This window comes from Notolepis coatsorum, assembly GCF_963971535.1.
Source record: "Notolepis coatsorum genome assembly, chromosome: 5".
Lineage (NCBI taxonomy): Eukaryota > Metazoa > Chordata > Actinopteri > Aulopiformes > Paralepididae > Notolepis > Notolepis coatsorum.
The window spans coordinates 146,583,486-146,610,777 of record NC_140169.1 but is presented as its reverse complement, the minus strand read 5'-3'; the positions used below and the strand labels follow the sequence as shown (position 1 = coordinate 146,610,777).

General features: G+C 43.3%; 1 protein-coding gene across 1 annotated transcript in view; it reads right to left on the bottom strand.

Moving 5' to 3' along the window:
- Window positions 1–304: 304 nt before the first annotated feature.
- Window positions 305–27,292, bottom strand: part of LOC311229058 (RPA-related protein RADX-like) — a 48,697-nt gene continuing 21,709 nt past the window's right edge. The window contains exons 6-16 of the mRNA XM_084315068.1: window positions 21,868–21,987; window positions 21,660–21,755; window positions 21,276–21,443; window positions 17,953–18,104; window positions 17,215–17,312; window positions 16,018–16,065; window positions 13,485–13,621; window positions 12,500–12,733; window positions 7,927–8,103; window positions 3,423–3,574; window positions 305–424 (exon numbers count right to left, since the gene is read on the bottom strand). Of these exons, the coding sequence (XP_084171194.1) occupies window positions 3,438–3,574; window positions 7,927–8,103; window positions 12,500–12,733; window positions 13,485–13,621; window positions 16,018–16,065; window positions 17,215–17,312; window positions 17,953–18,104; window positions 21,276–21,443; window positions 21,660–21,755; window positions 21,868–21,987 (1,367 nt within the window). The 3' untranslated portion in view covers window positions 305–424; window positions 3,423–3,437. The remainder of the gene's footprint in view (window positions 425–3,422; window positions 3,575–7,926; window positions 8,104–12,499; window positions 12,734–13,484; window positions 13,622–16,017; window positions 16,066–17,214; window positions 17,313–17,952; window positions 18,105–21,275; window positions 21,444–21,659; window positions 21,756–21,867; window positions 21,988–27,292) is intronic.

The following is a 27,292-nucleotide window of genomic DNA, read 5'->3' as shown; positions in this document are numbered from 1 at the left end:
ATCCTTGACTCAGATAGATCTCGTTGGCCCTGAGGAGGAAGCCCTAGTGGGTGCATGGGCCTGGGATACTGGCCTGGGAGTCTGGGCCCCTGCAAGGCTTTTTTCACTTCTTGAGCGGCACGGTGGTGTAGTGGTTAACACTGTCGCCTCACAGCAAGAAGGTCCAGGGTTCGATTCCCGCTTGGGTACCAGGTTTCCATGATGCCAGTTACCCAGGTGGGGTATCTCCCAGGCCTTTCTGTGTGGAGTTTGCATGTTCTCCCCGTGCTCGCAAGGGTTTCCCCCCCGATAAGATAAACCCAATGGAAAAACATGCACAACAATAGATCGCTAACGCTGTGGCGTCCTTGACGAAGACGGACAGGAGCACTTGGATTGGTCCCCTGGCGCGGCTCACGTTGACGCCTGTCTGCTCCCGGCTGCCCTTGGGGGGGAAGGACGACGGGATGGGTTAATCGCAGATACGAATCGCATGCATGCATCGATTGATGACCTCTGAGCAGGTCCTAAATTATTATTATTATTATTTCAGGTCCTCTGACCAGGGCCTCATGGCGGCTCCTATAGGTTAAAGGTAAACATGTAAAGGTGACTGGGGGAGATGGGGCGGCCCGCAGGGGTGGCATTCCCGTCGCCGTGCATGGCGGTGAGAGTGGTGCGCGGGCTGTTTGTGTTTTCCTTCAGTCATGACGTGCTTTATCGGGGGGTGCGTCTTGGATGGGGATCTGTTAGGGATTGATGTGTGGGGTGTTTTGGGGGACTGACTGTTCCGGGGGGGGGGGTGCCTTTGAGTGACATTGTACTTATTTGATGCCATTATTAAGTCTGCACGTTTACATTGCACTACTTTTATTGTCTACTACTTTTTTTACCTATTCTTATGTCTGCAATGTATGTATTGTTTTTTTCATTCTGTCAATCTGTGTGCTGATTTTATGCCTATGTTAATTTTATACTATATAGTCTTGATGACATTGAAAATGAGGGTGACCTCAATTGTCTTTTCGAGAATAAATAAAGGTTGATGATCCAGATTTAATTTCATCTATTTTGGTGCCATGTATTTATATATCAGGAGTGATTTTCAGATAACTTGATTATTAAACAACAAAACAAAACAAAAACCAAAGACATGGTCGGCCACAGTGCGGCGCCCCCTGGATCAGTGTGGGGGTTCAATGCCTTGCTCAAGGGCACTTAAGCACACCGTAGATGTAATAAAAGAGCCCCCTTCCAGTCACCAGTTCAAACCGCTCGACCTCTTCACCTCTTGGCCACCCTGTCTCCCTTGTGGGATTCCTTCCTTCATGTTGTGATAACTTGTATTCCATCTGGTAGAGATGCAGGAACAACAGAGCAAGACAGCAGACAGGGCTTATGGGGGCGACAGAGGTTCGGGAGGTAGAGCAGTTGTCTGGTAATCCGGAGGTTCCCGGTTCGATTCCCGCTCCTCCCGGGCAGCGTGTCGAAGTGTCCTTGAGCAAGACCCTTAACCCCTAACTGCTCCTGATGAGCAGGTTGGCACCTTGCATGGTCGCCTCCGCCGTGTGTGTGAATGTGTGAGTGAATAAATGCAGCCATTTACTAGGCTTGGGCGGTATGACGGTATTAGGATATACCGGGGTATTTCGAAATACCGACGGTATTGAAAATCAATACCGTCTAAACGGAGTTTTGTTGTAGTGCACACACGCGCCAGCAGAGGGCGAGACTAGTCCTCACTAGTGGGGCGAGCCATGCAGAGCTGGTTGTCTCTACACACAGGAGGAGGAGGAGGAGGGGAACCCCGCTTCAGTGAGTGAAATTAAATGAGACACGCTTACCGTTGCTGGTGCTGCGGGCTAACTGGCTATTCGGAGAGCTAACTGTAGTGTTGTGTATGATCACAACGGTGTTCACGCTTTACGGTAATGTTGCGACAGTGCTGTGAAAATACCGTAAAGCGTTGTGACGATAGTGTGTGTTGTTGTTGTGTGAACTGCTACCATTCTGAGAGCTTAACGAGAGAGCTGAGAGCTTAACGTTAGCACTAGCTTGCTGCGGGAGAACTGCTAGCATTCTGAGAGCTTAACGTTAGCACTAGCTTGCTGCGGGAGAACTGGCCATCTCCGTGATTTGTTACTTGGTAACACGGGTTGCCACCCCCCCCCCCCCCCCCCCCGCTGATGATAATGAAAGTCATACCGTCATATACCGTAAACCGGGGTATTAGGTAATCAAGGTATAACGGTATGAAAAAAGTCATACCGCCCAAGCCTACCATTTACCATTTACTGTATGACAGACAGTGTTCTGTCTCAGAAAGTTTAAGCGCTTGTGTCATCAACGCTTCTGCTGACTGTATAGAAGCGGTTGTCAACAAAAATAAGTCTACAGATGTTTTATATGATGTTATCTGAAAACAGCCCAGATGTTTTATATGATGTTATCTGAAAACAGCCCAGATGTTTTATATGATGGTATCTGAAAACAGCCCAGATGTTTTATATGATATCTGAAAACAGCCCAGATGTTTTATATGATGTTATCTGAAACAGCCCAGATGTTGCTTGTCTATAGTTATGTTTGCATACGTTAACTCATGTCAACAGACAGATAGCGATGATGACGAAATGAAGCACAGGGTTCGCAAAATTCAAATCAACCATTCGCATTGAGCGTTTTGTACACCCACGATAAAATTGTTCTGAATCAAGAAATATAATTTTCTTTATTTAAAGTGTAACTAATTGTCGGAAATCGGTTTTAAGCCATATATATTGGATCAGATTTTTCTTTCTATAAAAAACAGCATTTTAAAGTTAATTGTGTCCTTTTAAATCCCCTTTTAAAATGTAAAATAGTGCTTAGGAAAGTACTTGAAAGTCCTTGAATTTCATTTAGCAATGTCTGTGGGAACCCTGGAAGCAGTGACATGATTTAACATATGCAAACATAATTACCGTACTTTTCGCACTATAAGCCGCACCCGACTATAAGCCGCAGCAGCTAAATTGAATGATGTGTACATATATAAGCCGCACTGGACTATAAGCCGCAGGTGTTTTAATGTTTAATTACCATATGTAATTAGCATTGGGACACAATACTGTCGGACAAATAACAAGAATTAACTCATTTACAAGTTGTATTAAGTTTAGCAAATAAGGGAACAGATAAATAACATTTCAATGCAGTCAAAAAAGCAATATTTAGATTTTTACATTTTCGGGTTTGGTCACGTCGAGTCACATATAAGCCGCACCGTTATATAAGCCGCAGCGTCGAAAAATGGGGGGAAAAGCTGCGGCTTATAGTCCGAAAAGTACGGGTAAGCTGTACACAGTATATATGATTAATACTTTAATTAATAATTTGTCATTTAATACTTTACATTTTATTTATTTATTTAATACTAAAAAAAAAGTATCCTTTGATCGTACTTAGCATCTAGAGTTCTAGATCAGGGCAACATCTGTCTCTCTGTACACCTTGTTGATCAGGACCTCCACTTTGTCTCCTCCTAGATGACAGAGTTCCAGGATACACACAAGACGTGCATCTTCCAGCTCCTCAGCAGTCGCCAAGATTTCCTCTGCAAAAAAAGAATGTATTACAGCAGCATTTTTATCTGGGACCAGCAAGACAATTTTGTATTGTGGACCAAGAAGTAAAATACAGTAAGTACGGTTTATTTATATAGCACCTTTCAGCATGTTAAAAAGAAAGTAAGTAAAACGTGAAAGATTTACACAAGACTACATAATTAAGATTAAACTGGACTTTGAAGAAGTCTTTATTCATTTCACACATTGCAACGTAGTCATGCAGCAACAGTGAGACACATGCGACACACACATGCATTTGTTTTTTGGGGGTCGCCAATGACATTTAGTCTCTGCGCTTGACCCATCCGGCCATCCTTCCCCCCAAGGGCAGCCAGGAGCAGACATGGATTGCGGCGTGGGGCCGCACCTGGGGACCAATCCAAGTGCTCCTGTCTGTCTTTGTCAGGGATGTGACAGCATTAGTGATCTGTTCTGCATGTTTTTCCATTGGGTTTATTTCTTTTTCTGGAGGGGAAACCCTTGCGAGCACGGGAGAACTTGCAAACTCCACACAGAAAGGCCCGGGAGATACCCCACCTCTGGGTACCTGGCAACCCGGCAACCTGGTCAAACCCAGGACCTTCTTGCTGTGAGGCGACGGTGTGCCGCCTAACATTAGACCTTTTAATTTAAAACTAATGCTAAAGAACAGCCTATTTCTATGTCAGATAACTAGTAGTGGTCGCTCAGCAAGATGGCATTGGTCACCAGGGCCCTCATTTATCAATGGTGCGTACGCACAGATATGTGCCTAAACCGTGCGTACGATCATTTCTATGCAAAGTGTGGGACTATCAATATGAACGTGTGCTTGAGATTGTGCATATATCTACGCACAGCTCAGACCGTGCGTACATGTCACCAAGCGGTAGAATATGAAGACTGCAACATGAGATGGACTTTCATGCATTAGTTTCAACACTGTGTTCTGTATGACCCGTAATTCATTATAGTTAATTGTAAAATAGCGACAGTAGGGTAATTATTGTCAAACCCAGACGCAGAACACCCACCTCCAAACTAGGGATGCCCCGATCACGTTTTGCCACCGATACCGATCACCGATCGTCGTGAGCCATATCGGCCGATACCGATCCGATACCGATTGTTTTTGATTAAAAAGAAATTAAAAATTATTTTATATAAAAGTTTTTTTTTTTTTTTTTTTATAAAATATATATATTATATAATTAGACTTGTACTTGTATTATCTGCGAGACATCGCCACCACGTTTAAGTCCAAATGCTCGCTATCTGCAAACAGCTCCACTGTCTGTGTACTCTAGTAGCCTCCAGCTCCAAAAAGGATTCTCCGGCGCTGCAGCGGGACCCTATTGGTAACGCTACTGTGCTTTGGTCATTTCACATTCAGCAAGCCCTCAGCTCGAATACGCATTAAATCAATGTTATAAGACATTGATATCAAGAGCTATCTGTAGCTACTGCTAGCCGGCTAGATGACGTTAAGACAGAACTTTAGTTCAATGGGACATTTAGTTTTGAACAGTAAACTAACGTCAGCTAACGCAAGCTAACGGAGGTATGAACATGGACTACTAGACTTTCTGGATCATTTGTTGATATCAGGAGCTATCGGTAGCTAGCCGGCTAAATACCGTTAGACAATGCCTACTAAACGTGAATAGTTGACTGGGTAATTTTGTTTAAACAGTAACGATAGCTAGGTAGCTAACGTTAGCTCACGTCGAATGCACTATAGACTCGAGCAGAGCCTCCTCTCAGTCCTCTGTGTTTACAAACTGTACACGGGGGCGGGCGGGGCTAGGGAGGAGGAGCAGCGGCAGTTTGCAGGTCGTGTGCGTCTGAGACAGACAGCGAGTGAGAGCTTCGCTTGATCGGTTTCCGCTATCGGCGAATATGACTCATTATCGGAATTCACAGATTGCATATTTATACTGAGTATCGGCCGATAACGATCGGTGGCCGATCGATCGGGGCATCCCTACTCCAAACGCGATTAAATATTGTTTAAAATAAAAAGCGGAATACTATTATTTTGTGTCATGTTTCCAAATAAGATTGGTCACAACGAAATGCTTTCTAGCTTCAATTTGTTGGTTAGAATAGAAGACCTCCGTTGAAACTTCACAGAGCGAGATTGATCACGGAGGACTCGCTCTCAGTGAAGTTTCAAGTCCGCTTAGTCCATTATTCTACATTCCATGGGGGTGTTTCATTACCATATATGGTTAATTAGAGGCGGTTCTGTATGCAAATACCGGCGAGAGGTGGACAGAGCAGTGAGATGGTGCTCCATCAACAACCTCCTGCTCAACACCTCCAAAACTACAGAAATAGCCATCGACTTCAGATCTGCCAACAAAACACACAAACTCCCACTATTAATCACTGACCAATCCATAACTCTGACGGACTCACTCAAATTCCTAGGCACCCACATCAACAATAACCTAAAATGGGACACCAACATCACCTACATTACAAAAAAGGCCCAGCAGCGCCTGTACTTCCTCAGGCAACTGAGGAAGTACAGGGTCAAACGCCACCTGCTGGTCCAATTCTACACCGCCATCATACAAAGCATACTCACCTCTTCAATAACAGTCTGGTACGGTTCCGCACAAAAACTATCCATACAAAAACTTCAGCGCATCATCAACAAGGCCTCCAACCAACCAACCCGCGCCAGAAAAATAGCTAAAGACCCCTCACACCCAGCTCACCCCGTTTCAGCCCCTGCCCTCAGGTAGGCGCTTTAAGTCCATCCTTTCCAAAACCACCCGCTTCTTCCCCACCGCCATTCGGACCCTGAACACTGAGTACTTGCAGGTGTGCGTAGGACCCGTGTACGCACGTTTGATAAATCCCAAATGTTCTGTGCATAGACATTCTAAATTCCGTGCTTAGGAACAAAAATAGAACACTTTCTACGCATTATTGATAAATGAGGGCCCAGAACTCTGAGGGCGTTTCATAAGAGTGTGGGAAATGGTCCAAATCAGAAGTTAAATAGTTCCTTTTGTTGCAGTTTGTATAGGTTCGCTTTTGATTCACGTTGCCAATTGACAAACAAACCATACTTAATAACAAAACCCAGCCCGATCTTGCTTAAAATATGTAAATAAAGTACTTATCGACCACAGGAAAAAGGTACATATTGCATGTTATGTTATAGCCAAGTAATATATTGACGTATTTACAAATAAGTACGGTACATATACTTTTTTATTTTATTTTTATTTTTTACTTTCAATGTTTTCAGAAAACGTTCGAGTTCCCTTGGTGGGGAATGAACTCAGGATGTTCACATGGGAGGCAAGTGCCTTTACCTCAAGACTACCAAGACACACTTTTCTGGTAGCCTTACCCAAACTCTAACCACAATGTTACGTTAAACTAACCATAACCTTCTATATTAACCATACTGTTAAACGTTAAAATGAACCATCATCATAGTATTGCTGTATCAGGGTGGGTGGGTGTGTCTAGTGGTGAGTGCACTCGCTCGCGACCACAATCATTGTTAGTTTGACTCCCGTCGACTTTGTTTTGGACTTTTGCCTATACAAAACATAAATATATTACTTGTAGAATAAGTCAATATATTAGTTATGGCTAGAACATAACCTACATTAAGTACCTTTTTTCCTGTGGTCGATTAGTAATATTTAGTCAAAAAGATTATTTACCCCCAATCATCAGGGAAGAGGTGTTCGTTCTTTTTTTTTTTTTTTTGTATTTGTTGACTTTGTGGCGGGCGGTCTGACTCTGCAGGGTGAAGTCACCCCTCTGGTCTAGAAGCTTTCCTTCCCTATAACAGACCCCGCACCACACCTGGATTTACAGTCACTGTAGAAACAGTGTCAGCCAATCAGCTTTGAGGATGGAAACAACCGGCAAAGCTAATCAGCGTCATATGATGTTCTCAAATCAATGAGTAATGGTGTTTAATTACCTGCACAGACTGCAACGTATGATGTATATCATGCCAGTTAGGGTACCTTGTGTATACCGTTTAGTTTTACTCTTACTCATAGTATATATTCAGATTTAAATTATTTATTGCAACGTATAATATAACTGATAGGACATACAGACCCTCATCTGCACCCTTGTTTATTTTTATATTCAGAGTTCATTATCTTGTTTACACAGTTTATTCTTTCTAATATTTTTATATTCAGATCAAATTTGATTGCCTATATTTATGTCTTTCTGCCATTACCCCGCCTATACCTGTACCTCCCCTCCCCCATGTTGCTTTGACACCTGGATATCCCCAAGCGGATCAATTAAGGAATATATCATCTTATTTTTATCTTAAATAATCCCACCCGCAGTGCGGTCAGGTGGTTACCTGGCTGAGGGAGAATGGTTGGGCTGTCTGGGTTGCCGAGAGGGCAGAGGAAGCCTGCAGAGAGGCAGGACAGCAGCGTGTTGTCGTGAGGGTCCTGAGGAAGCCCTACAGCCCTGGGGTCTCCTGACGACGTAACTGGAAAGAACGCGGCATCAATGGCCATCTGCTTGTTTATGCCTGTCAAAAAGATGGAAATCAATAACCAGGGTTCCCACAGACATTGCAAATGAAATTCAATGACTTTCAAGTACTTTTCTAAGCACTATTTTTCATTTTAAAAGGTCATTTAAAAAGGATCCTTTTAACACTTTAGGCGCCAGCCGTGTTTTCCTTTTTACCCCCTTGAATGCCACCATCCACGGCCAATGTTAACGTTAATATCGCCTAATCTATGTTTTAAATTATGGCTTAATCTATGTTTTAAATTATGGCTATGTGTCTAATCTGCCCGTCGCTTATCAAAGAATCATTTTCCAGTCAACATTGTCAAGGCAGATTGTATTTTTATCGCTTAATTTCCGTTTGATAGCATTTAGAAAATCACCCGTTTTCGGGGAAAAAACAACCCATGCCTATGATAATCGCCTTTTACTGGAATATTCCAGAACGTTGTCATTTGTCGGCCTATTTATGAATCGTTTTCAAATAAACGCTAGATGATCGATAGTATATGTGTGCGCATGCACGCTCGTGCCGTGCGCTGATAATCGCTGCTCTTATTTCCTCATGGCTTTTACAGTCATAACAGCCATATCACATATCACATAAACGCTTATATATCTGTGAAAACGAGTCCGATTATCCTAACACTGATAACATAGATTCCTTACCTGAGGTCAGATGGTATCCAAATGGTTTATTACAATTTCCGATCGCCATTCGAAAAAATCGATAAATGTATTGATCCATCGTGTGTACAGTATAACCCATATTCGCCGTGGCTCAGAGGCTCCAGAATGAACTCTGGTAGACCCCGGCTGCATCAGTGCGAAGTAAAATGTGGAGTCAGAAATCCGTTCTCCCATTCACTTTCATTGAGTCCATTCCAAAAGGGTGATTTACCATCTGGGAGATGATAGGGGCGCTTTTTTCACATCTGAGCGCCAGCGGTCCCTGGATCTCCAACGGTAGGCTTGCGTGATGCAATATGATTTCAGATCGCTAATAAAAAAAAAAAAAAAAAAAAAAAAAAAAAAAAAAAAAACGAGAATACCCGTGACGTGGCATTCACCGGTCGGGGCGTAAACCCGAGAAAAGCTGTGAGTGGCATACAAAGTGTTAACTTTGGGTGCCATGCAGTATGCCCATCTTTACCACTCTCTGCCAGTGCTGTACGCCTATGGAGTGGCTCACCTTCTTTGCAGGGCTATCACTTTTTAAATATTATAGCTATATCGACATTACTATGGCCCATTCAACATCGGATATCTAGCGTTCCGGATGTGGGAATGTTATATTTTTCCATTCATACATTGTCGTGTTAGTACCGTCGAGAATATACGTATGTTTTTAGACTGTATAGCAGTAATTCCTAGAACTCGCGCTATAGGCCCAGGCGCGTATTATACATTATCGATTGGCGTTTCGTCCATATACACCCTAAAATTTCAAATGCATATGATCGCTATACATTATGCTCCATCATGCGTGAAGGAAAGGGGGGGGGGGGGGGTCGTTTATGATTCCTTGATTGTCACTAACGGCTTTCTTTAGTAAGACACCATACGTTGATCGGACAGATTGCAATGAAATAAATGGACAATCGAGCTGGAAATAATGTTAGATTCCTCTTACAGTACCTCTTACTCGTTATTGGCAATTAATGTGTTAAATGCTGTTTTTTATAGAAAAACAAATCTGGTCCAATATTTATGGCTTCAAACCAATTTCTGACAATTAGTTACTTTAAATTAAAAAAAATTAAATGTCTTGATTCAGAACAATAAAATTTGATCATGGATGAATAAAACTTTTAATGTGAATGGTTGATTTGAATTTCAAGGACTTTTTAAGCACCTCGTTAAAAAATTGGCTGTTTTCAAAGAATTTCAGGCCTCGACTTTAAAAAAAAAGTAAATCAAGCACTTTAAGCACTTCAAGGACCTTGTGCAAACCGTGAATAACACTACATCTTGTGACACAGGGAGCGATACGTTTTATGTCACCGGCAGCAACAGCTTCTGTCATTTGTTTGGAATGAATGGAAGACTAACTCGGTACTCTGCATGAATTTTGAAGATGGAAAGCAAGTCAATACAGCAATGCTCGCTCATCACCAAGGGATGTCATCAAAACAAACCACTAACAACAATAAATATCAAAAAAAATTTGATCCACTTTTTTTCTCCTGTTTTTCTCTGATTTTCTCCCATCCCAATTTCGTCGTTATGCCAATTCCCCCCTCCCCTTCCTGGTCGTTGCTCGCATGTGCCCCCCACTGGTCGGTCTAGGGAGTCCTGAAGTCTAACCGATGCTTCCTCCATCACAACCTCTTTTCACCTGCTAGCGCGGACTCTCATTGGTGAAGTGTAACGCGTGGGAGGTCACACTACCTTCAACATATCCCTTCTTTGCTGTGCAGGTGCCCTGACCGACCTGTAGGAGTCGCTGTTTACAACGACCAGAATACCACCCCACCGGCTTCCCTCCCGCTGACTCTGCCAATTGAGCCAGTATGACGGCCGGCCAAGCCGGAGGCAACGCTGACAGCCAGATTCGATACCGGTGTCTCTTGCGTTGGTGACGAGCGCTTAGACCGCTGCGCCACCCAGCTGCCTAAATATCACATTTATTGGCTGAAATAGAGAACAGAATTCCTTCAGTTAACAAAGGAATATCGAAAGGTGACTTGTGTTCTGGGGTGGGTTGATAGAAGCGGCTTTTCTTGAGACTTCAGGGGTTCATTAAAGCTTCTGACGCATTGTGTTGACACATATTGAGACCACAAATTACACAGAGTAAAATAATTCTATTATATACGAGTACACAACTATTTCTTCTCGTCTGCTTGAATGCAAGCCCTCATTTTGTTTATGTTGTGTGTGTACTGTACAGTAATTTAATTTCTGCATTTTGATTGTTCCGTGCACACAAGTCATCACCATTTAAAAAGGACAGCCATCACTGACAGTGTTGGTCAGTAACATGGGTCTCCAAGTCCCTCCACTCTGCACTGCAGTAAACACAATTTTGTTTCTGGTATCCCGTTCTCACTTTATCCAATCAGGAGAAATAACCCTAGATATTTGTACTTATTTCAAGAAATCTTGCCACGCCATTATTTGCTTACTGCACTGGCAGATTATTTAACTTGTTAACCTGTTAAGCCTGTAGGTCTCCCAATTGGGGGACCCTGCTTTTCTTTATCATAAATCGATCAATAGAGACCGTATTAGATCCCCAATTATCATATCATGGGGTATCATTGGAAAGCCACACTCATTGGCTACAACCCTGTCCAAAATATTTCGGGATCGCCAAGTGATTGACGGAGCTAGAGCCCCCGGAGGTCGGGGGTGGTAATGTGTACTTTGGCGCACGCCTCACATATCGGCATGGAACTCGAGAACCGCTGAACGGATATAGTCATGTGAAAGGGCAATTGACAGGCAACAAATAGGGCTATAATTATATCTATATATTGTATTAAAAGAAATGCACACCCGAGCCGCCAGAGGTCAGCGTCCTCATGAGGGCCCACATGTGGGCCCTTGGATGTTAAGAGGTAATGTTTTTATTTAAAAAGAGCCAAGAGTAAAAATATGAATTTATCGAAAAAATGCTAATTATATATCTCTTTTATCGTAAAACCGTGAGGAAATGACTAAATCCAGATTTAACCCTGCCATTGGAAAGAGGAGCCTTTTCCCTATCCGTAGATGTATGATTTGGCCATAATAAGGTCAAGGTCAAATATGAATTTATAATTAAAATCGATTATCATTTATTACTGCATCTACAGAACCTTCCGTTTAATCATCTTCCCTTTATTAATTTCCTTAGATTTTTTGTACACATGATCTCAAGAAGGTACTAAACTGAAGTTGTTAATGTTTGGTCATTATTAGCATGGTGTTATTCACTGTCAAAGATGCAAAGAAAAATCATAATTCATATTCTCCTTTGTTTCATCACAATTTAAGCAAGCCTAGTAATAGACACAATATTTCGGACACTGAATACATTCCCTGAGGTCCATAGATGTCCCTAGATACCAAGAATATGCAAATGGACCTTGTAGACGTGGAGCAATATTCCATTTACCTAGGTATATATTTTAGGCGAATTTTCAGAAAATATTCCACGGGTGGAACAGGTTAAGCACATATTCTCCTAAAACCTTCTTATTTTTGTCAGACTGTATTTTTTCAGTCTGGAGTTCTCTCTCCTGATTGGATAAAGTGGGAACGGGATACCAGAACATTTATTTATTGTCTATTGCAGAGCAGGAGGGACTGGGATACTGACCACACACACAAAAGATACTACTTACAGCACCTTTAATAAAACCACAGAAAACTACCCACTATAAAAAAGATTTTAAAAGAATAATAAATAAAACGTTTTTTTTTACCCAATATTGTTATTTGGTAGTATCCTGGGCTGTCCACAGGTGGGCTGGACACGTCGTGCTCTGCTGTCCACTGAGCAGGGTGCAGGCTGCTACACAGCAGGAGCCACTTCTCGTCATCCAGCGTGTATCGCCGAGAGAGGCTTTCCGGGTGGAGGCCGCCTGGACGTAGATGTTGGGACACTTCACCCCTTTGCTCTGGCCAAACACTGCTTTCCCATGATAGTCTGTCATGGTCTGGAAGCAAACACATCATTGTCAATTGATGTACGTATAAGATATTTGGGTAAACGGTCTACAAAACATTAGGAACTACCTCCCAGTATTATAATATAATACTTTATTTGTATAGCAGCTTTCATACAGGGGATTGCAGTTCAAAGTGCTTTACATCAGTAAGAAATAAGACATAAAGAGTTAGAGTATGCAACTAGCGGATAGAGGGGCATAGAGATAAAAGTTCAAATAAGTAAAATAATAGCAAGGGTAAAATGAGCAGACATAGAAAATCAGTTTTTCACATTAGGATCTAACATCCCAACAGGCCACATTGTTTATGGTTTGATTCAGTTTTTGTAGAATAGAAAATACATGAATGATGGAATGAGCAGACATACTATAAAATCACAAAAAAGAATTTACAGTGCAATAAAACATTTCTGGATTACTGTACAGTTCAAAGTAGTCTTTACCTTCCGTTTAGTATCCACAGTTTAAAACCCGACAGTCTTTCCTCTTGTTTGATACCCACTTTGACCAGTATTGAGTTACATCCTTCTTTTACATAATATAATTGTCTTGAGGCTTGAAAGCCATTTAACTTGTCCCTAACCCCTTCATTCTCCTCGTTACAGTGGACAAGTGGATTTAGTCTGTGTAGTTAATAAGCTAATAATAATAGCTTTTAACCTCTTAATAGCCAAGGGCAGTTTATTTAATGGAAAGAGCAGGTGTTCCTAAGTCTACTTCGTTATCAGATGACGCATACCAGGGTCATCCTGCGGTCCGGAGTCTTGATTTACATTTCCCTGATGACATTCTTCCTGCGGCTCCTCCGATACAAAATCACTCTCTTCTTCTTCCTCCTCCTCCTCTCCGTCCTCTGTATCATCATGCCCAGTTGGCCTGTGTGTGAACAAGTATAGAGTTCACACAACAGTTTAATAGATTTATTGTCACCTCGCTAGTGCCAATATAAAAACAGAAAAGCAATCATAGTATATATATTTATAATTAAGTTTTAATTCAACCAGGCTGGTAAATAAAGGACAAGAGGGAGGACTAGCAGTATATCAATGTGAGGGTTCAACCCATTATGGGAAAAGGTTTACTGTATTTAACAAGAAAAAGAAAGACCTCCAAAACCTTCTATCTATCATATATATATATATATATATATATATAGATAATATATAATATAATAGATAGGGAATACAGTTCCCCATCTGCACCTATGTTTACACTGTTTATTTTATCATATGTTTATATTCAGATTTAATTATATTGCCTATATCTATGTATTTCTTGTTTCTTCTATTACCCTGCTGCCCATACCTGTACCTCCCCTCCCCCATGCTGCTACGACATCTGAATTTCTCCAAGGGGATCAATAAAGGAATATCTTATCTTATATATACACACACACACGCATCTAAAAAAGAAAAGAAAACATAGCATATAAAATGTTCAAAGATTAATTTTAGTTTGCAGTGTTTGTAAAAGGGTGTGTAATGAGAAAGAGAACTATCTAAATCATTGTGTGCCTTCTGGCAGTTGGCCAATGAAACCAGGGCCTAGAGGAGGTATCACACACACTCAAGTGTTGCCATGTCAATAAAGGAGAAACAGAAGAGACCCACCTAGCGTCTACTCTACATCATGATTGTACTTGAAAACCTGATTGTATTTGGGGTGCTGGGTGCAATCGCCTATGGGAAAGGTCTGGAATTCCAAACTGTTGCCATGCAATGGTGATTTCATGTTAGCATCAAACAGTACAGATGGAAACTAAACTAAATATGATGTGGGATGCTACCACCGTTATATAGTTTCCCCAAATTACCCGTTTCCATCATGTACCATCTCAATGGAAAATTAAGAAAATGCAAACTGCAATAATACAACTGGAAGACTTGAACGCATAGGTCAACTTAAAAAAAGAAAAAAGAAGGGCGGCTAGGTGGTGCAGTGGGCAAGGCGCTCACCACCAATGCAGGAGACGCTGGGTTCGAGCCCAGCTCTCCGCATTGCATTCAGCTTTGCTGGTTGTTCATACTAATACATTTGGCAGTATTAGGGGGTGGGAAGCTGATGGGTGGGGATCGGACGTTGTGGACAGCGACTCCTACAGGTCGGTTGGTGCGCCTGCGCAGTAGAATCAGGAAGCGACGAGGGCGGCGTCCCTCCAAAGCGCAGACCCCCCGACGCTGAAAGATTGCGCTGTGCAGGTGAAAAGATGTGACGGCTGCTACCTCGAGTACCGGAGGGGACTCGTGCAATGTATGGCTTCGTCCACATTACAGCCGGCTTGTGGGAGGCATGGCCAAACAGCGTTCGAGACAGGGGAGGGTAGAATTGGACGATACGAAATTGGGATGGGAGAAAAATAGAAAATGGGAGAAAACGTAGATAAAAAAAATAAAAAAAATACCGTATTATTATTATTATTATCATAATTATTTTTTTTTTATCTTTCTTCCCCTCCTTTTTCCCGATTTTTCTCCCATCCCACCCTTCCTGGTTGTTGCATACTTTCCCCTACTGTTGGTCCGGGAGACCGGAGACTGTCACATGCTTTCCTCCGACGCATGTGCAGCCTGGGGCAGGCCAACCTGGCCGCGCAGGTTCTCACCGGGGAGAGTGTAGCGTGTGGGAGGCCACACTATCTCTCCTCAGTTCCAACCCTCGCTGAGCAGGCGCCCCGACCGAACTGTAGGGGTCGCTGTCCACAACGCCCAAGACCCACCCTTCAGCTTTCCCACCCCCTGATACAGCCAATTGTATCAGTGTGAGAGGCCAGCCAAGCTGATAGCAACGCCGCGAGCTGGATTCGAACAGGCGAATCCTAGTGTCTCCCGGTGTTGGTGACGAACGTAATCTCCGTGCGCCACCTGCCCCCCCGTCATAATTATTTTTTCAATATATTTAAATACCTTTATCTAATAACTTTTTTTTTTTAGCGTTTATCGCTTTTCTGGTCAAGCATGACCGACAGAAACAGGTTGAAATGGGATGTAGAGCAGGGGAAGACATTCTGAGAAATGACGGCGGGTCCGGGAATCGAACTCGTGTCCCCCAGATCCGTGACGAGCACGGTTTTCCCCGACGCAGAAATAGCGCAGAGATATGCGGTGAGCTACGGGAGCTCCCCTATCTAATAACTTTTTGGGGATGATCTGACAAATCTTTGATTTAAGTTTCAAAAGAGGAAGAAGATAGACCAACACAAAATCAACCAATATAAAGCCAGGCCATTATTTTTGCACAGCCACAATATGCAACGGACAAAATAAATATATTACCCTTCAACACGTCTCTTGGCACCAGTGATGTAGGATTTCTTGACCAATCTGAAAAACATTTTAAATCAACATTCAAGTCACAGATTCATGCCATTTTAATTAGTAAGAAAGGTAGAAAATGTATATCTCAGAGGTTGCACCTCTCATCTACAGTTTACATTTACATTTAGTCATTTAGCTGACGCTTTTATCCAAAGCCACTTACAAGTTCTGTACGACAAGTCATCAGGAAGGGCACAACTCTTTCAGCTGAGTAACAATGTTCATCAAACAGTGCTGAAACTTGGGTGCTGCTGTGTTGAGTGCATAGTAGTAGACATATTATAGTAGGTAGTAATATAGGCAAGGAAGATGAATTAGTGGAAGAGTGCATGATAGTAGAAGACAGTAAGAAGGTTAGCGTTTTTTTTTTTTTATTTATGTCAATCTTTCATTTCAGATATTGATTAAAGAAGTGTGTTTTTAGTCGACGGCGAAAGCTTGGTCGGGTTTCGGCTGTCCTAACTGGGGTGGGAAGTTCGTTCCACCATTGTGGAGCAAGGAGAATAGGCAGCTTCTCTTTGATGAGCCTCCCGGAACTCAGATAGGAGTGGGTCTGAGGCGGCCAGAAGATGTAGAGCGGAGGGGTCTTGAGGGTATGTAGTTACAGACCATTGACCGGAGGTACAGTAGGCGGGAGCCGTTCCCTTCGCTGTGCGATATGCCAGGTTGAGGACCTTGAAGCGGATTCGTGCGGCGATGGGGAGCCAGTGCAGGTCCCTAAGAAGTGGGGTAATATGGGCTGACTTCGGTAGGTTGGAGATCAGGCGGGCCGCTGCGTTCTGTGTGAATTGAAGTGGCTTGGTTGCAGTGGTCGGTAGACCAGCTAGCAGTGCGTTCCAGTAGTCGAGGCGAGACATGACTGTACATTCTCCACCGTGATGGAAAGGTCGGTCAGCAGATTCGGCCGGCAGTTAAGTATTTCACAAGTATGATCTCCAACCACTGTGTGTCAACTTGTAACGGTCTTAACTGATTTTTGTTGTTTATTGTCATGTATGAAATTGTTGATTAACTGTTGTCGTCATCACTGTAAATGATGGTAACCTCAGTCTTACGAGTTGAAATAAAGGTTTGATTTTTTTTTTTTTTTTTTTTTATTATATAAATCAGACCTTTACCAGATAGAGAGCTATTGTTGGCATCATGACAACGTACCTCCTTTTATGCGTTTGTCTGCTGGTTGACGGTGTGTTGCTTGAGGGCAGTATCAGGTCAACCAAGTGAGGAGCAGCTTCATCAGACACTCCTGATCCCTGCAGAAGAGCCAGTTGTTATGGTTGATACTGGTCATCAACTCCCATCACAAACGGCTAGTAAAGAATTAAGAACTATATGTCCATTTTACATTTTCAGATTAGTAAGGCTTTGAAATCCTGTGCCATTATCATAGCACGGTACATTTCAGTATTTTACGTTTTACAGGTACATTCATAGTTTGAGATGGCAGAGGTTGTGTACTTTCATGTGATGTGTAACATTCACACTCCAAATTATTTGGATTGATATTTGTGAGGTACAGATACCACTTTTTCACTGCTGATAGCGATTCATTAAACCTTCAGTATCAGCCGATACCAAGTACAGATTCATCAGTTGTATATGATAGACTAAGATCAGTTTGGGGTCATTGGACAATTGAGATGAATAATAAATGTTTCTCCATTAGAGAGATCTAACATGCTTCCATGTGTTAAAGGTCACTTTGCTTGGATATCTAGCATGTTACACGTTTCTCTGTATCGGATTTTAGTATTGGGTAAATTCTCGGATACCCTATTTTAGCTTGGTATCGGACCGATATCAAACATCGGTATCGTGCATCCATACTTGTGATTGTGTTGGTTGTGCAAAATATTTAAAAACAGATGTACAGTAAAAAAAAAAATACGTTACCTGCTCCTGGTCCGATTCTGTGGACCTCTGGGTCAACCTCAGGTATCGTACAGCTGTGATCCGTCCTTGGACTGCAAGTGTTCTGTGCTCCCTGTACCGCAGGGATTCTAATCCCCTCTGGAGTTCAGCCATGGCAACCAGAGGAACTTGAGCTGCAAGAGAAAGGAAAGGTCATTCAACAAATGCATAGCGGCCAATCTCTAATAGGGCTGCCGCTTACAATATATATATTTGATTTGAAATCTTTATTTCGAACATGCAATGAATACAAACAAACGATAACAAAAGCAAAACACAACTAATCTACATGTTCGAAAAGGAGTAGGAAGAAGTATACACTTATTTAATCCTAACCCTTTTCCACTACTCAAATGAGTGTACTATTTTAAAACATATAAAAAAAAAAACGATATGTAAAAACATGAACGAAATAAAATAAAAATGTAAACACCCGTGAATATCAAGTCCCTTCCTCATCCCTGTACCTTGTGAACATCAGTTCCTTATACATCAGTTTGAATTGTCTCATGTTTGGACATTGCTTTATCACCACATTTAGACTGTTCCACAGTTTCACTCCACATAGAGATGCAGTGTCTTCTCATGGTAGTGCGTACATTTAGGACTTTTAAATTGTGTTCTCCCCTCAGATTATAATTATTTTATACAAAAACTAAAAGATTAAGCACAACACACTATCAATCTTTGATATTAATGTATACCAGATATGTATTTTATGTTTAACTGCACTTTCTATTTAGATGTATTTCCTATTATTTTTTCATATCAAACTCCAGTATTCATTCATATCCAACAAGGCAATCAAACAATATTCATTGTAATTTCCTCCGCACAACATTAGGTCAGTTCAGTATAAGATTTAGAGGTCCTACTATTTGGAATTCAAAACCCTCCATAATAAAAATGTGCTCATCTATTTCATCACTCAAATCAAAGCTTAAATATACATTGTTAAATTAATAGCTTCAATCTCATAAAACCATTAATGTCACTTTGTTTTACAGATTCATGTTAAATTGTTTAGACTAATTATTAATGTTGTTGTTTGTTATTATTATTACTTTGATTATTATTGTTATCATTATTATTATCTTGGACCAGCCACGAGTTTATACGTGTTTCGGTGCCATGCGGACCAGAGGCACGTATATAGCTGTGGCATTTGTTATTGCTGTTATTCCATTTTAATAACCGGCTCAAGGTCCCCGACCGGCTCTGCACATCTACCCTCGTCTGTGGAATCGAGAACATGCAATACCGGCCAGATCCTCTTAGGGGCGACATCGCTCCACTGCAGTATGCCCTGTGGGCGAATGTAAAACTTTTTTTTTTCTTTTTTTTTCTTCCAATCGAGTATCATTGTAGCCGGATCCTGAACCAGCACAATGTACTGTGGATCACGTTTCGAATCGCAGATTTCACCATGGAATAAATCATCAGCCAATGGACACATCGATCTACCAGATGCCGATCGATAAAGGGGAAATGCTGGGGGGTATCCCACGGGCTCACGGTAAGACCTTTTTCACCTAAATTACAGCCGGATCAGACCTTGCTGTGACACGCAAGCAGTCGATCAGTGAATGTGGCTAGTTACACGGACACTGTATTGGTAATCAATAATACTAAACGACGTCCCCCGCCCCCCCCTTTCATGCATACATGCTCTGGGACAGCCCGGATCATATGCAGTTTGTGTTATTTCTTTAGCATAATAAAACGGTAATGCCGTTGAATATAACATTAGTAGTTATTAGCTCCATAACTAGCTTTCCAGAAAATATATGAGACAAAATCTGCGATGAAGCTTATATTCACGGCGCTATAAAATGACAACCTACCGATGCATTTCTTTCTTTAAGCCATTTTGAAGGGACGGTTTATGAACTCAATTGACAATGAGAATGGACAGATAGCAACACTATTGCCCCTTTTCCACTGCATGGTACCTACTCTACTCTGCATTTTCGGTTTTCCATTACCAAAGTACCTGGTACTTTTTGAGTACTTTTTGGGTACTTTTTTAGTCCCTGCTCTGTCGAGGTTCCAAGCGCGTGCCAAGCCGGTAGAAGTGGTACCAGAAAAGTCACATGAAACACTGCAGACCACTGATTGGTCAGAAGAGAGACGCGTCACTCGTTGGAGCCTCTGAACAAAAACAGAAAGCCGCCATCTTTAATGGCTCGCGTAGGATGTCATTATGTTTGCAGCAGGAAACAAGTGCAATAAACAAAAAAGGATACAGTCACTGTGTATTCTGCCTCATTTATTGATGAAACAAAACAGACATCAACACAATTTGCCACAGAGCGGAGAGTTTAGTCTCACAAAAAGATCGCCGATTAGTTAAGCTTGTTGTTAGGGTTAGGGACGAGAGTGGTAACGTTGTTAGCCTAATGCTAATGCTAACGTTAACGTTAGCAGATAGACACGAGAGCCTAGGTAACGTTAAAGCTTGTAGAATATACACAATGAGAGGTAACGTTAGCGTTAGCAGAATAGACACAACGAGTCTGGTTAATGTTGTTATTGATTGAAAACTGTGTTTTACTCTGGCTTGCCAAGCTCACGGACATAGCTATGCTGGAGCTCTCATGCTGATCACCAGCGGCCCCGCCTCCCCACACAGAGACAAACTGAGTACTTAGTACCTGCAGTGGAAAAGGAACGAAGTACCAGGTACCTAAAGCGAGTAGAGTAGGGTAGAGTCGAGTAGGTACCATGCAATGGAAAAGAGGCATATAAAGCATAGATATAGTTGTACAAAAACCCACACATTTGTTTACATTCCCTGGTCCTCAACCACCATATTAGACGCATCCCATCGGTCGCCAAAGTGTTAATATTATGAAAATTGTTTTATGAACTTATTTCACTTTACTTTTTTATTTAATCCAATGATTTTATGAGTTGAGGCCCTGTATAGGCCCATCTGGGTCTCTTGCCTCTACTCTGCACCTTTATACACTTTCTGTCATGGTCAATGTTTTTACTGTTTTGCTGAAATGGTGCGAAATAAAGAAATAAAAAATAAAAGCAATCAATGTAAACAAGATAAAAACCTGGGAGCAGGGTATTTTATATTTTGATACGTTTATACATACTTATTGAATGCGTTTTACACTTTGAAATAATGCAATCGTTTTTATTAGAACACAATGATATCCTATTAAACGTTATCTTGAAATATTTTTTGTTGCACTATATGTGCCAATAGTCAGAGTGGGTGAACATTCTCTCAAACTACTTTAAGCAAAAGTGAATGTATATTATGGCTAGCAATTCTGCCTGTGTAATCACACCTGAGCCGTCCACGGTGGACTGAGTGAAGACCTGCGGGGCGGGAGGGAAGCAGAAATGTCCACCAACACGAGTCTTCCCAAGCATGACGCCATCCTTCAGAGTCTTGGTCCACTGAATGAAGCTCTTCACCTTAGGGTCAGACACGTATGGCTGGCCTTTGTGATATCCTGTTGGACAAATACACAATAGCTGTAGACAATAGTGACTATATTTACACAGCGGCCATTTTGCTCTTATGTCACACTAAGGCAGGTATTCTCATTAGGAGCAAAATGGCCACCGTGTGAATATCGTCAATTACACAAACACTCTGGTGTGAGATCAATTAGGTTGTCGGTTCTCAAGACGGTATACTTCTTGGGACGCATCACAGCCTATCTCACCTGTGATGAAGATCTCAGTCTCACAGCAGCTGGTGAGGTACGACAATGAGCCTTCCACTTTGCACATCCTCATTTGAGTGCAAATCAGGTATGCCACTGCGAAAGTCAGAAGGGATCATGACAGAAATACCTGCAAATTCATTTTGTTGGGTAAAACTTCATAGGTGTTCACAGCTGAGCCATCAGATTATTAAATGCTGGAACTTACTTGGGCATATGGCACTGAAGATCTCCGGTTGAGAGGAGGCAAAGATCTCCAACAAGAAGGGAAGGTTAGATGTTCCATCTATTGCATGTACCCAGCGGTAATTCCAGTATTTCTCTGGGCCTAAAATGAAGGGAAAAATGGTATGTAAGCAGCAGAATTCAACTAGGCCTGTGCTCTAGTGAGTACAATCAGGCTCTTGGGTCTTTGGGAGAAGACAACTGGAGAAAAGACGAGATCCCAGACACTCAAAATATAGCAGGAAGGAAAATATCTTTGTAATAATGTAAAGGTCCAGTCCAAATGTTCTTTTGTGATGTTTATTTCACGCTGTCAAAAGCAATACAGGTCCAGTGCAACACACAGCTGTTACTCATTATACTACCTAAGTAGGTGTGTCTCATAGGACACTGCAGGTGAAGGTCTCACTGACGTAACCCGGTGAACCCACATTATAACAATCCCTTCCCCCATAGTCTTGAAATATCATTGGTATACATTTTTTAAGCTTAATCTCAGCTACAAGGTAGGGGGTAGACTGCCCCTCCTCCAGACACCCAAGGGGATTATTCTGCCCCTGCATTAAAATAAGTGGGTGCCTGCCTAACTCTACCTGGATAACGACGTCCTATTTCTGGACCCGGTTCCGGAGGCCTCAGCACGACTGCCTCGGGTGCAGGAGGTTCCGGAGGCCTCAACACGACTGCCTCGGGTGCAGGAGTCTCTGACCCTGGATGGACTGCTTCTTGTGGTGAAAAGCTCTCCTCCGGTAAACTTGCTGGCGTGGTGTTTTGATCATAACATGGACGCATCTGATGCTGATGACGTCTCACCAACTTGCCGTCCTTTTGTGTCACCCTCCAAGACACTGGACCGGTCCTCTCTGTGAGTGTTGCGGGAATCCACTTCTGGCCTGAGTACCCTCTCACATAGACGGAGTCAGACTCTGTGAACATCCTGTCCCTGACATGCTTGTCATGCTGCTCTTTTTGTTTGTCCTGATTTAGTCCAACTCTATTCGCTAGTGAAGGACGCACTAGATCCAACTGAGTTCTGATTCTCCGGTTCATGAGTAGCTCAGCTGGCGTAGCTCCGGTTGTGGTCTGAGGGGTTGATCGGTACTTAAACAAGAACCTGGATAGCTTTGTCTCCACACTACCCTCCCCCATCTTCTTGATGCCCTCCTTGAACACCCGCACTGCACGCTCAGCACAGCCATTCGAAGATGGATGGTATGGTGCTGTTGTCACATGCTTTATGCCGTTTTTTCTTAGGAAGTGTTTGAACTCTGCACTAACCAGACTTGGTCCATTATCACTAACCAGGACTGCTGGGATTCCATGGGTGGCAAAAATGCTCCTCAATTTCTCCACTGTCATGGATGAAGTAATAGACTGCATTGGGTGAGCCTCAATCCACTTTGAATAGGCGTCAATGACTATTAGAAACATCTTTCCATATACTGGCCCACAAAAATCCACATGCAGCCTCATCCAAGGTTGGTCTGGCCACTCCCACGGGTGTAAAGGTGCTGCTGCTGGGGCGGCTTGGTTCAACTGACACGAATGACAGCTGCGCACTGCTGACTCTAAATCTGCATCCATGTTTGGCCACCACACATAACTGCGGGCCAATGTTTTCATTCTTGAGACCCCTGGATGAGCCTCATGAAGCTCCTTGATCATAGTCCGTCTTCCTTGTGGTGGTATTATCACTCTACTTCCCCACAGGATGCACCCGTCCTCCACACTCAGTTCATATTGTCGTCTCGTGTAAGGCTGTATTTCTGGGTCTGTGCTCTGTGAGGGCCAGGAGCCCTGCAACAACCACTGGTGGACCCTGGACAGGATAGGGTCCCGACGAGTCCAGTCTCAGATGTTTTTTACCTGCAGTGGTGTACCATTCATATGCTCCATAAGCAGCACCACCTCTTCCTCCTGTGGTACATTTCCGGGCTTTATGGGCAGTGGGAGTCTGCTCAGTGCGTCTGCATTCCCGTTTTTTGAGCCCTCCTTATACTCCAAGGTGTACTCATAGGCGGCTAAAATTAATGCCCATCTTTGCATTCTGGCTGCCGCGAGCTGTGGGATGCCCTTACTCTCTCCCAAAAGGCCTAGTAGTGGTTTGTGATCCGTCGCAATAGTGCAGTGTTTTCCAAACAGATATTGGTGGAATTTCTTTAGACCAAAAATGATAGACAGCGCCTCTTTCTCTAGATGTGAATAGCCCCGTTCTGCTGATGACAGTGACCGTGACATGTATCCGATTGGCCTGTCGGAGCCATCTGGAAACCGGTGTGATAATACTGCTCCGACGCCATAAGGTGATGCATCACAAGCCAAGTAGAGCGCTTTGTCTCATCAAAGTGCACTAATAATGTTTCAGACTGGAGGCACTTTTTTGCCTCCTCAAATGCCTGGGTCTGACATTTTCCCCATCTCCATGGGATCTCTTTTCTCAAAAGCTTGTGTAGTGGCTCCAATATGGTCGACACATTTGGCAGGAACTTGTGATAATAGTTTAGCATGAAGCCCAGAAAAGACTTTAACTGTGTCTGCTCAGTCGGCTGTGGGGCATTTACAATGGCCTGTACCTTGTCAGCCACTGGTTGAATCCCTTTGTGGTTAATTCGATAACCCAGGTAAACCACCTCTGGTACCATGAACACACATTTGTCTCTCCGGCTCAGACGCAGTCCTGCAGCTGAGAGTCTCTTCAGCAAGTTTCAAGTTTCTTTAATAGTTGTCATACAGAAGTACAGAATACTTTCATACAAAATGCTTCTTACTGTTACGCTCCAGAGACTGTGCTAGACAAGATAGTATCAAATAACATAGTATAGCATGTAGTTTAGAAGAAGAAAATGAGGTCACAGTGTTCGGTATAGACATATGTACAATGTTCTGAGTTACCATATAATATACAATACTATGCAGTGTACTAATGTACAGTACTATATAGTGCAAAGCAGAAATGGGATGAGGTACAATTTAGGTACAATTTACAGTAAGGTGTACGAGTTGTAGTGCAATCCTTCATCAATAAATATAAAGTGTGTGGAGTGGGTGCTACAGTGTGTTTGTTTAAAGTGAGTGTGTGCGTGTGGATGTGTGTGCTATGTGCGTTTGGTGGTTGTTGTTGTGTAGTGTTCATTCATTGTTCGTTTAGCAGCCTGATGGCCTGGGGATAGAAGCTTCTTCTGAGTCTTTCTGTGCTCGCCTTGAGACTCCGGTATCGCTTGCCTGACCGCAGCAGTTCAAAGAGGCAGTTGTTCGGGTGACTGGAGTCTTTAATGATTCTCTTAGCCTTGCCCTTGCAACGCTTGTTGTAAATGTTCTGGAGGGTGGGGAGCCCCCCTCCAATTGTGCGTTCGGCTGAACGTGTCACTCTTTGTAGTCTGCTACGGTCTTGTGCAGTGCTATTCCCAAACCAGGAGGTGATGTTGCCGGTCAAGATGCTCTCTATTGTACATGAGTAGAAGTTCTTAAGGATCTTCTGACTGACTTGGAACTTCCTTAGGCGCCTGAGGAAGTAGAGGCGTTGTCGTGCCTTCTTCACAACACTGTCAATGTGTGTGGTCCATGTCAAGTCCTCGGATATGTAGGCTCCGAGGTACTTAAAGCTGTTGACTCTCTCAACCGGTGCCCCGTCGATGCTGAGGGGGCTGTAGTCCTTGACCCCCGACCTCCTGAAGTCCACAATCATCTCCTTTGTTTTGCTGACGTTCAGGGAGAGGCTGTTTTCCTGGCACCATCCCGCCAGGACCTTGACCTCTTCCAGGTAGGCCCTCTCGTCGTTGGCAGAGATCAGGCCCACCACCACTGTGTCGTCAGCAAATTTGATGATTGTATTGCTACTCCGCTGAGCCACACAGTCGTGTGTGTACAGGGAGTAGAGGAGGGGACTCAGAACACAGCCCTGGGGGGCCCCTATGTTGAGGGTGATGGATGAGGAGGTGCAGTTGCCTCTAAGTTGTGGTGCAGTTACCTCTAAGTTGTGTAGATGGCTGGCATCGTCGTCACCGGTCACCAGAATATCATCTATTCTCACCACCACCTGGGGAAGGCCTTGTAGTAGGTTATCCATGGTGCGCTGGAATATGCCTGGTGCTGATGACACCCCATAGGGTAGCCTGGTGTACTGAAACAGACCCCGGTGGGTGTTTATTGTTGTGAATTTCTTAGATTCTTCATTCAGTGGGAGCTGTTGATAGGCCTGTGACATGTCCAATTTTGTGAATTTCTGTCCCCCCCCTAATACCGCCAGCAAGTCCTCTGTTTTGGGAATAGGGTAGTTGTCCAACTTGGACACTGGATTCACTGTCACTTTATAGTCCCCACATATTCGGGTTGTCTTGTCTGGTTTTAGTATGGGCACTATGGGAGCTGCCCACTCTGAAAAATCCACAGGCTCAATTATGCCTGCCCTCTCCAATCTGACCAACTCTGCCTCCACTTTCTCCTTGAGAGCATAGGGTAATGGCCTGGCTTTAAAATACCGTGGCTTGGCTTCTGGGTCCACATATATCTTGGCTGTAGCCCCTACTAAAGTGCCCAGCTCGCCTTTAAAAACATCCTCATGTTGTGCTAGCAGAGCATTTAACTCCTGCTGCTGACCCATCTGTAGTCTGAAAATGGCTCTCCAGTCTAGCCGCATAGCTTTGAGCCAATTTCTCCCCATCAGATTAGGCCCCTCCCCTTTTACCACCAGCAATGCTAATTTCTTGGTCTGCCCTTTGTAGGTGACTTGTGCGTGCATCTTGCCTAACACTCCTACTCTGTCTCTGGTGTATATGTACAGTTTTATTTTTGTTTGATGGAGTGGCCCCCCTCCCATCTTAGTGTAGGTTTCCTCACTCATAATAGTCATACCTGCACCAGTGTCTACTTCAAAGTCAATGTCATGTCCATTCACCGACACTTGCTCTCTGTATGGCTCCACTCTCTCTCCATCATCCAGATTATACAGATTGTGTGTATAATCCTCCTCTTCATACTCCAGTGTGTGGGTTGCACCCAGTCCATTTCCCCGGTTCTGTCTGGGCTGTCTGACCTGCCTGGGGCTGCGGCATTTTCTAGCTAGATGTCCGCGTCTTTGGCAGTTGTGACAAACTGCATCTATGAATCGGCAATCCGCCGGCCCGTGATTTCCTCCACATCTGTAACATCCGACTCCTGCCGACGGTGGTCTGCGCTCCGGTGCTGCAGGTTGTAGTTGTAATTTATGAATGGGTCCCTCCACTCCCGTTTGCTGCAGCTCCGCGATATCTCTGTAGTCAAGGACTACAGCCCCCTCAGCATCGACGGGGCACCGGTTGAGAGAGTCAACAGCTTTAAGTACCTCGGAGCCTACATATCCGAGGACTTGACATGGACCACACACATTGACAGTGTTGTGAAGAAGGCACGACAACGCCTCTACTTCCTCA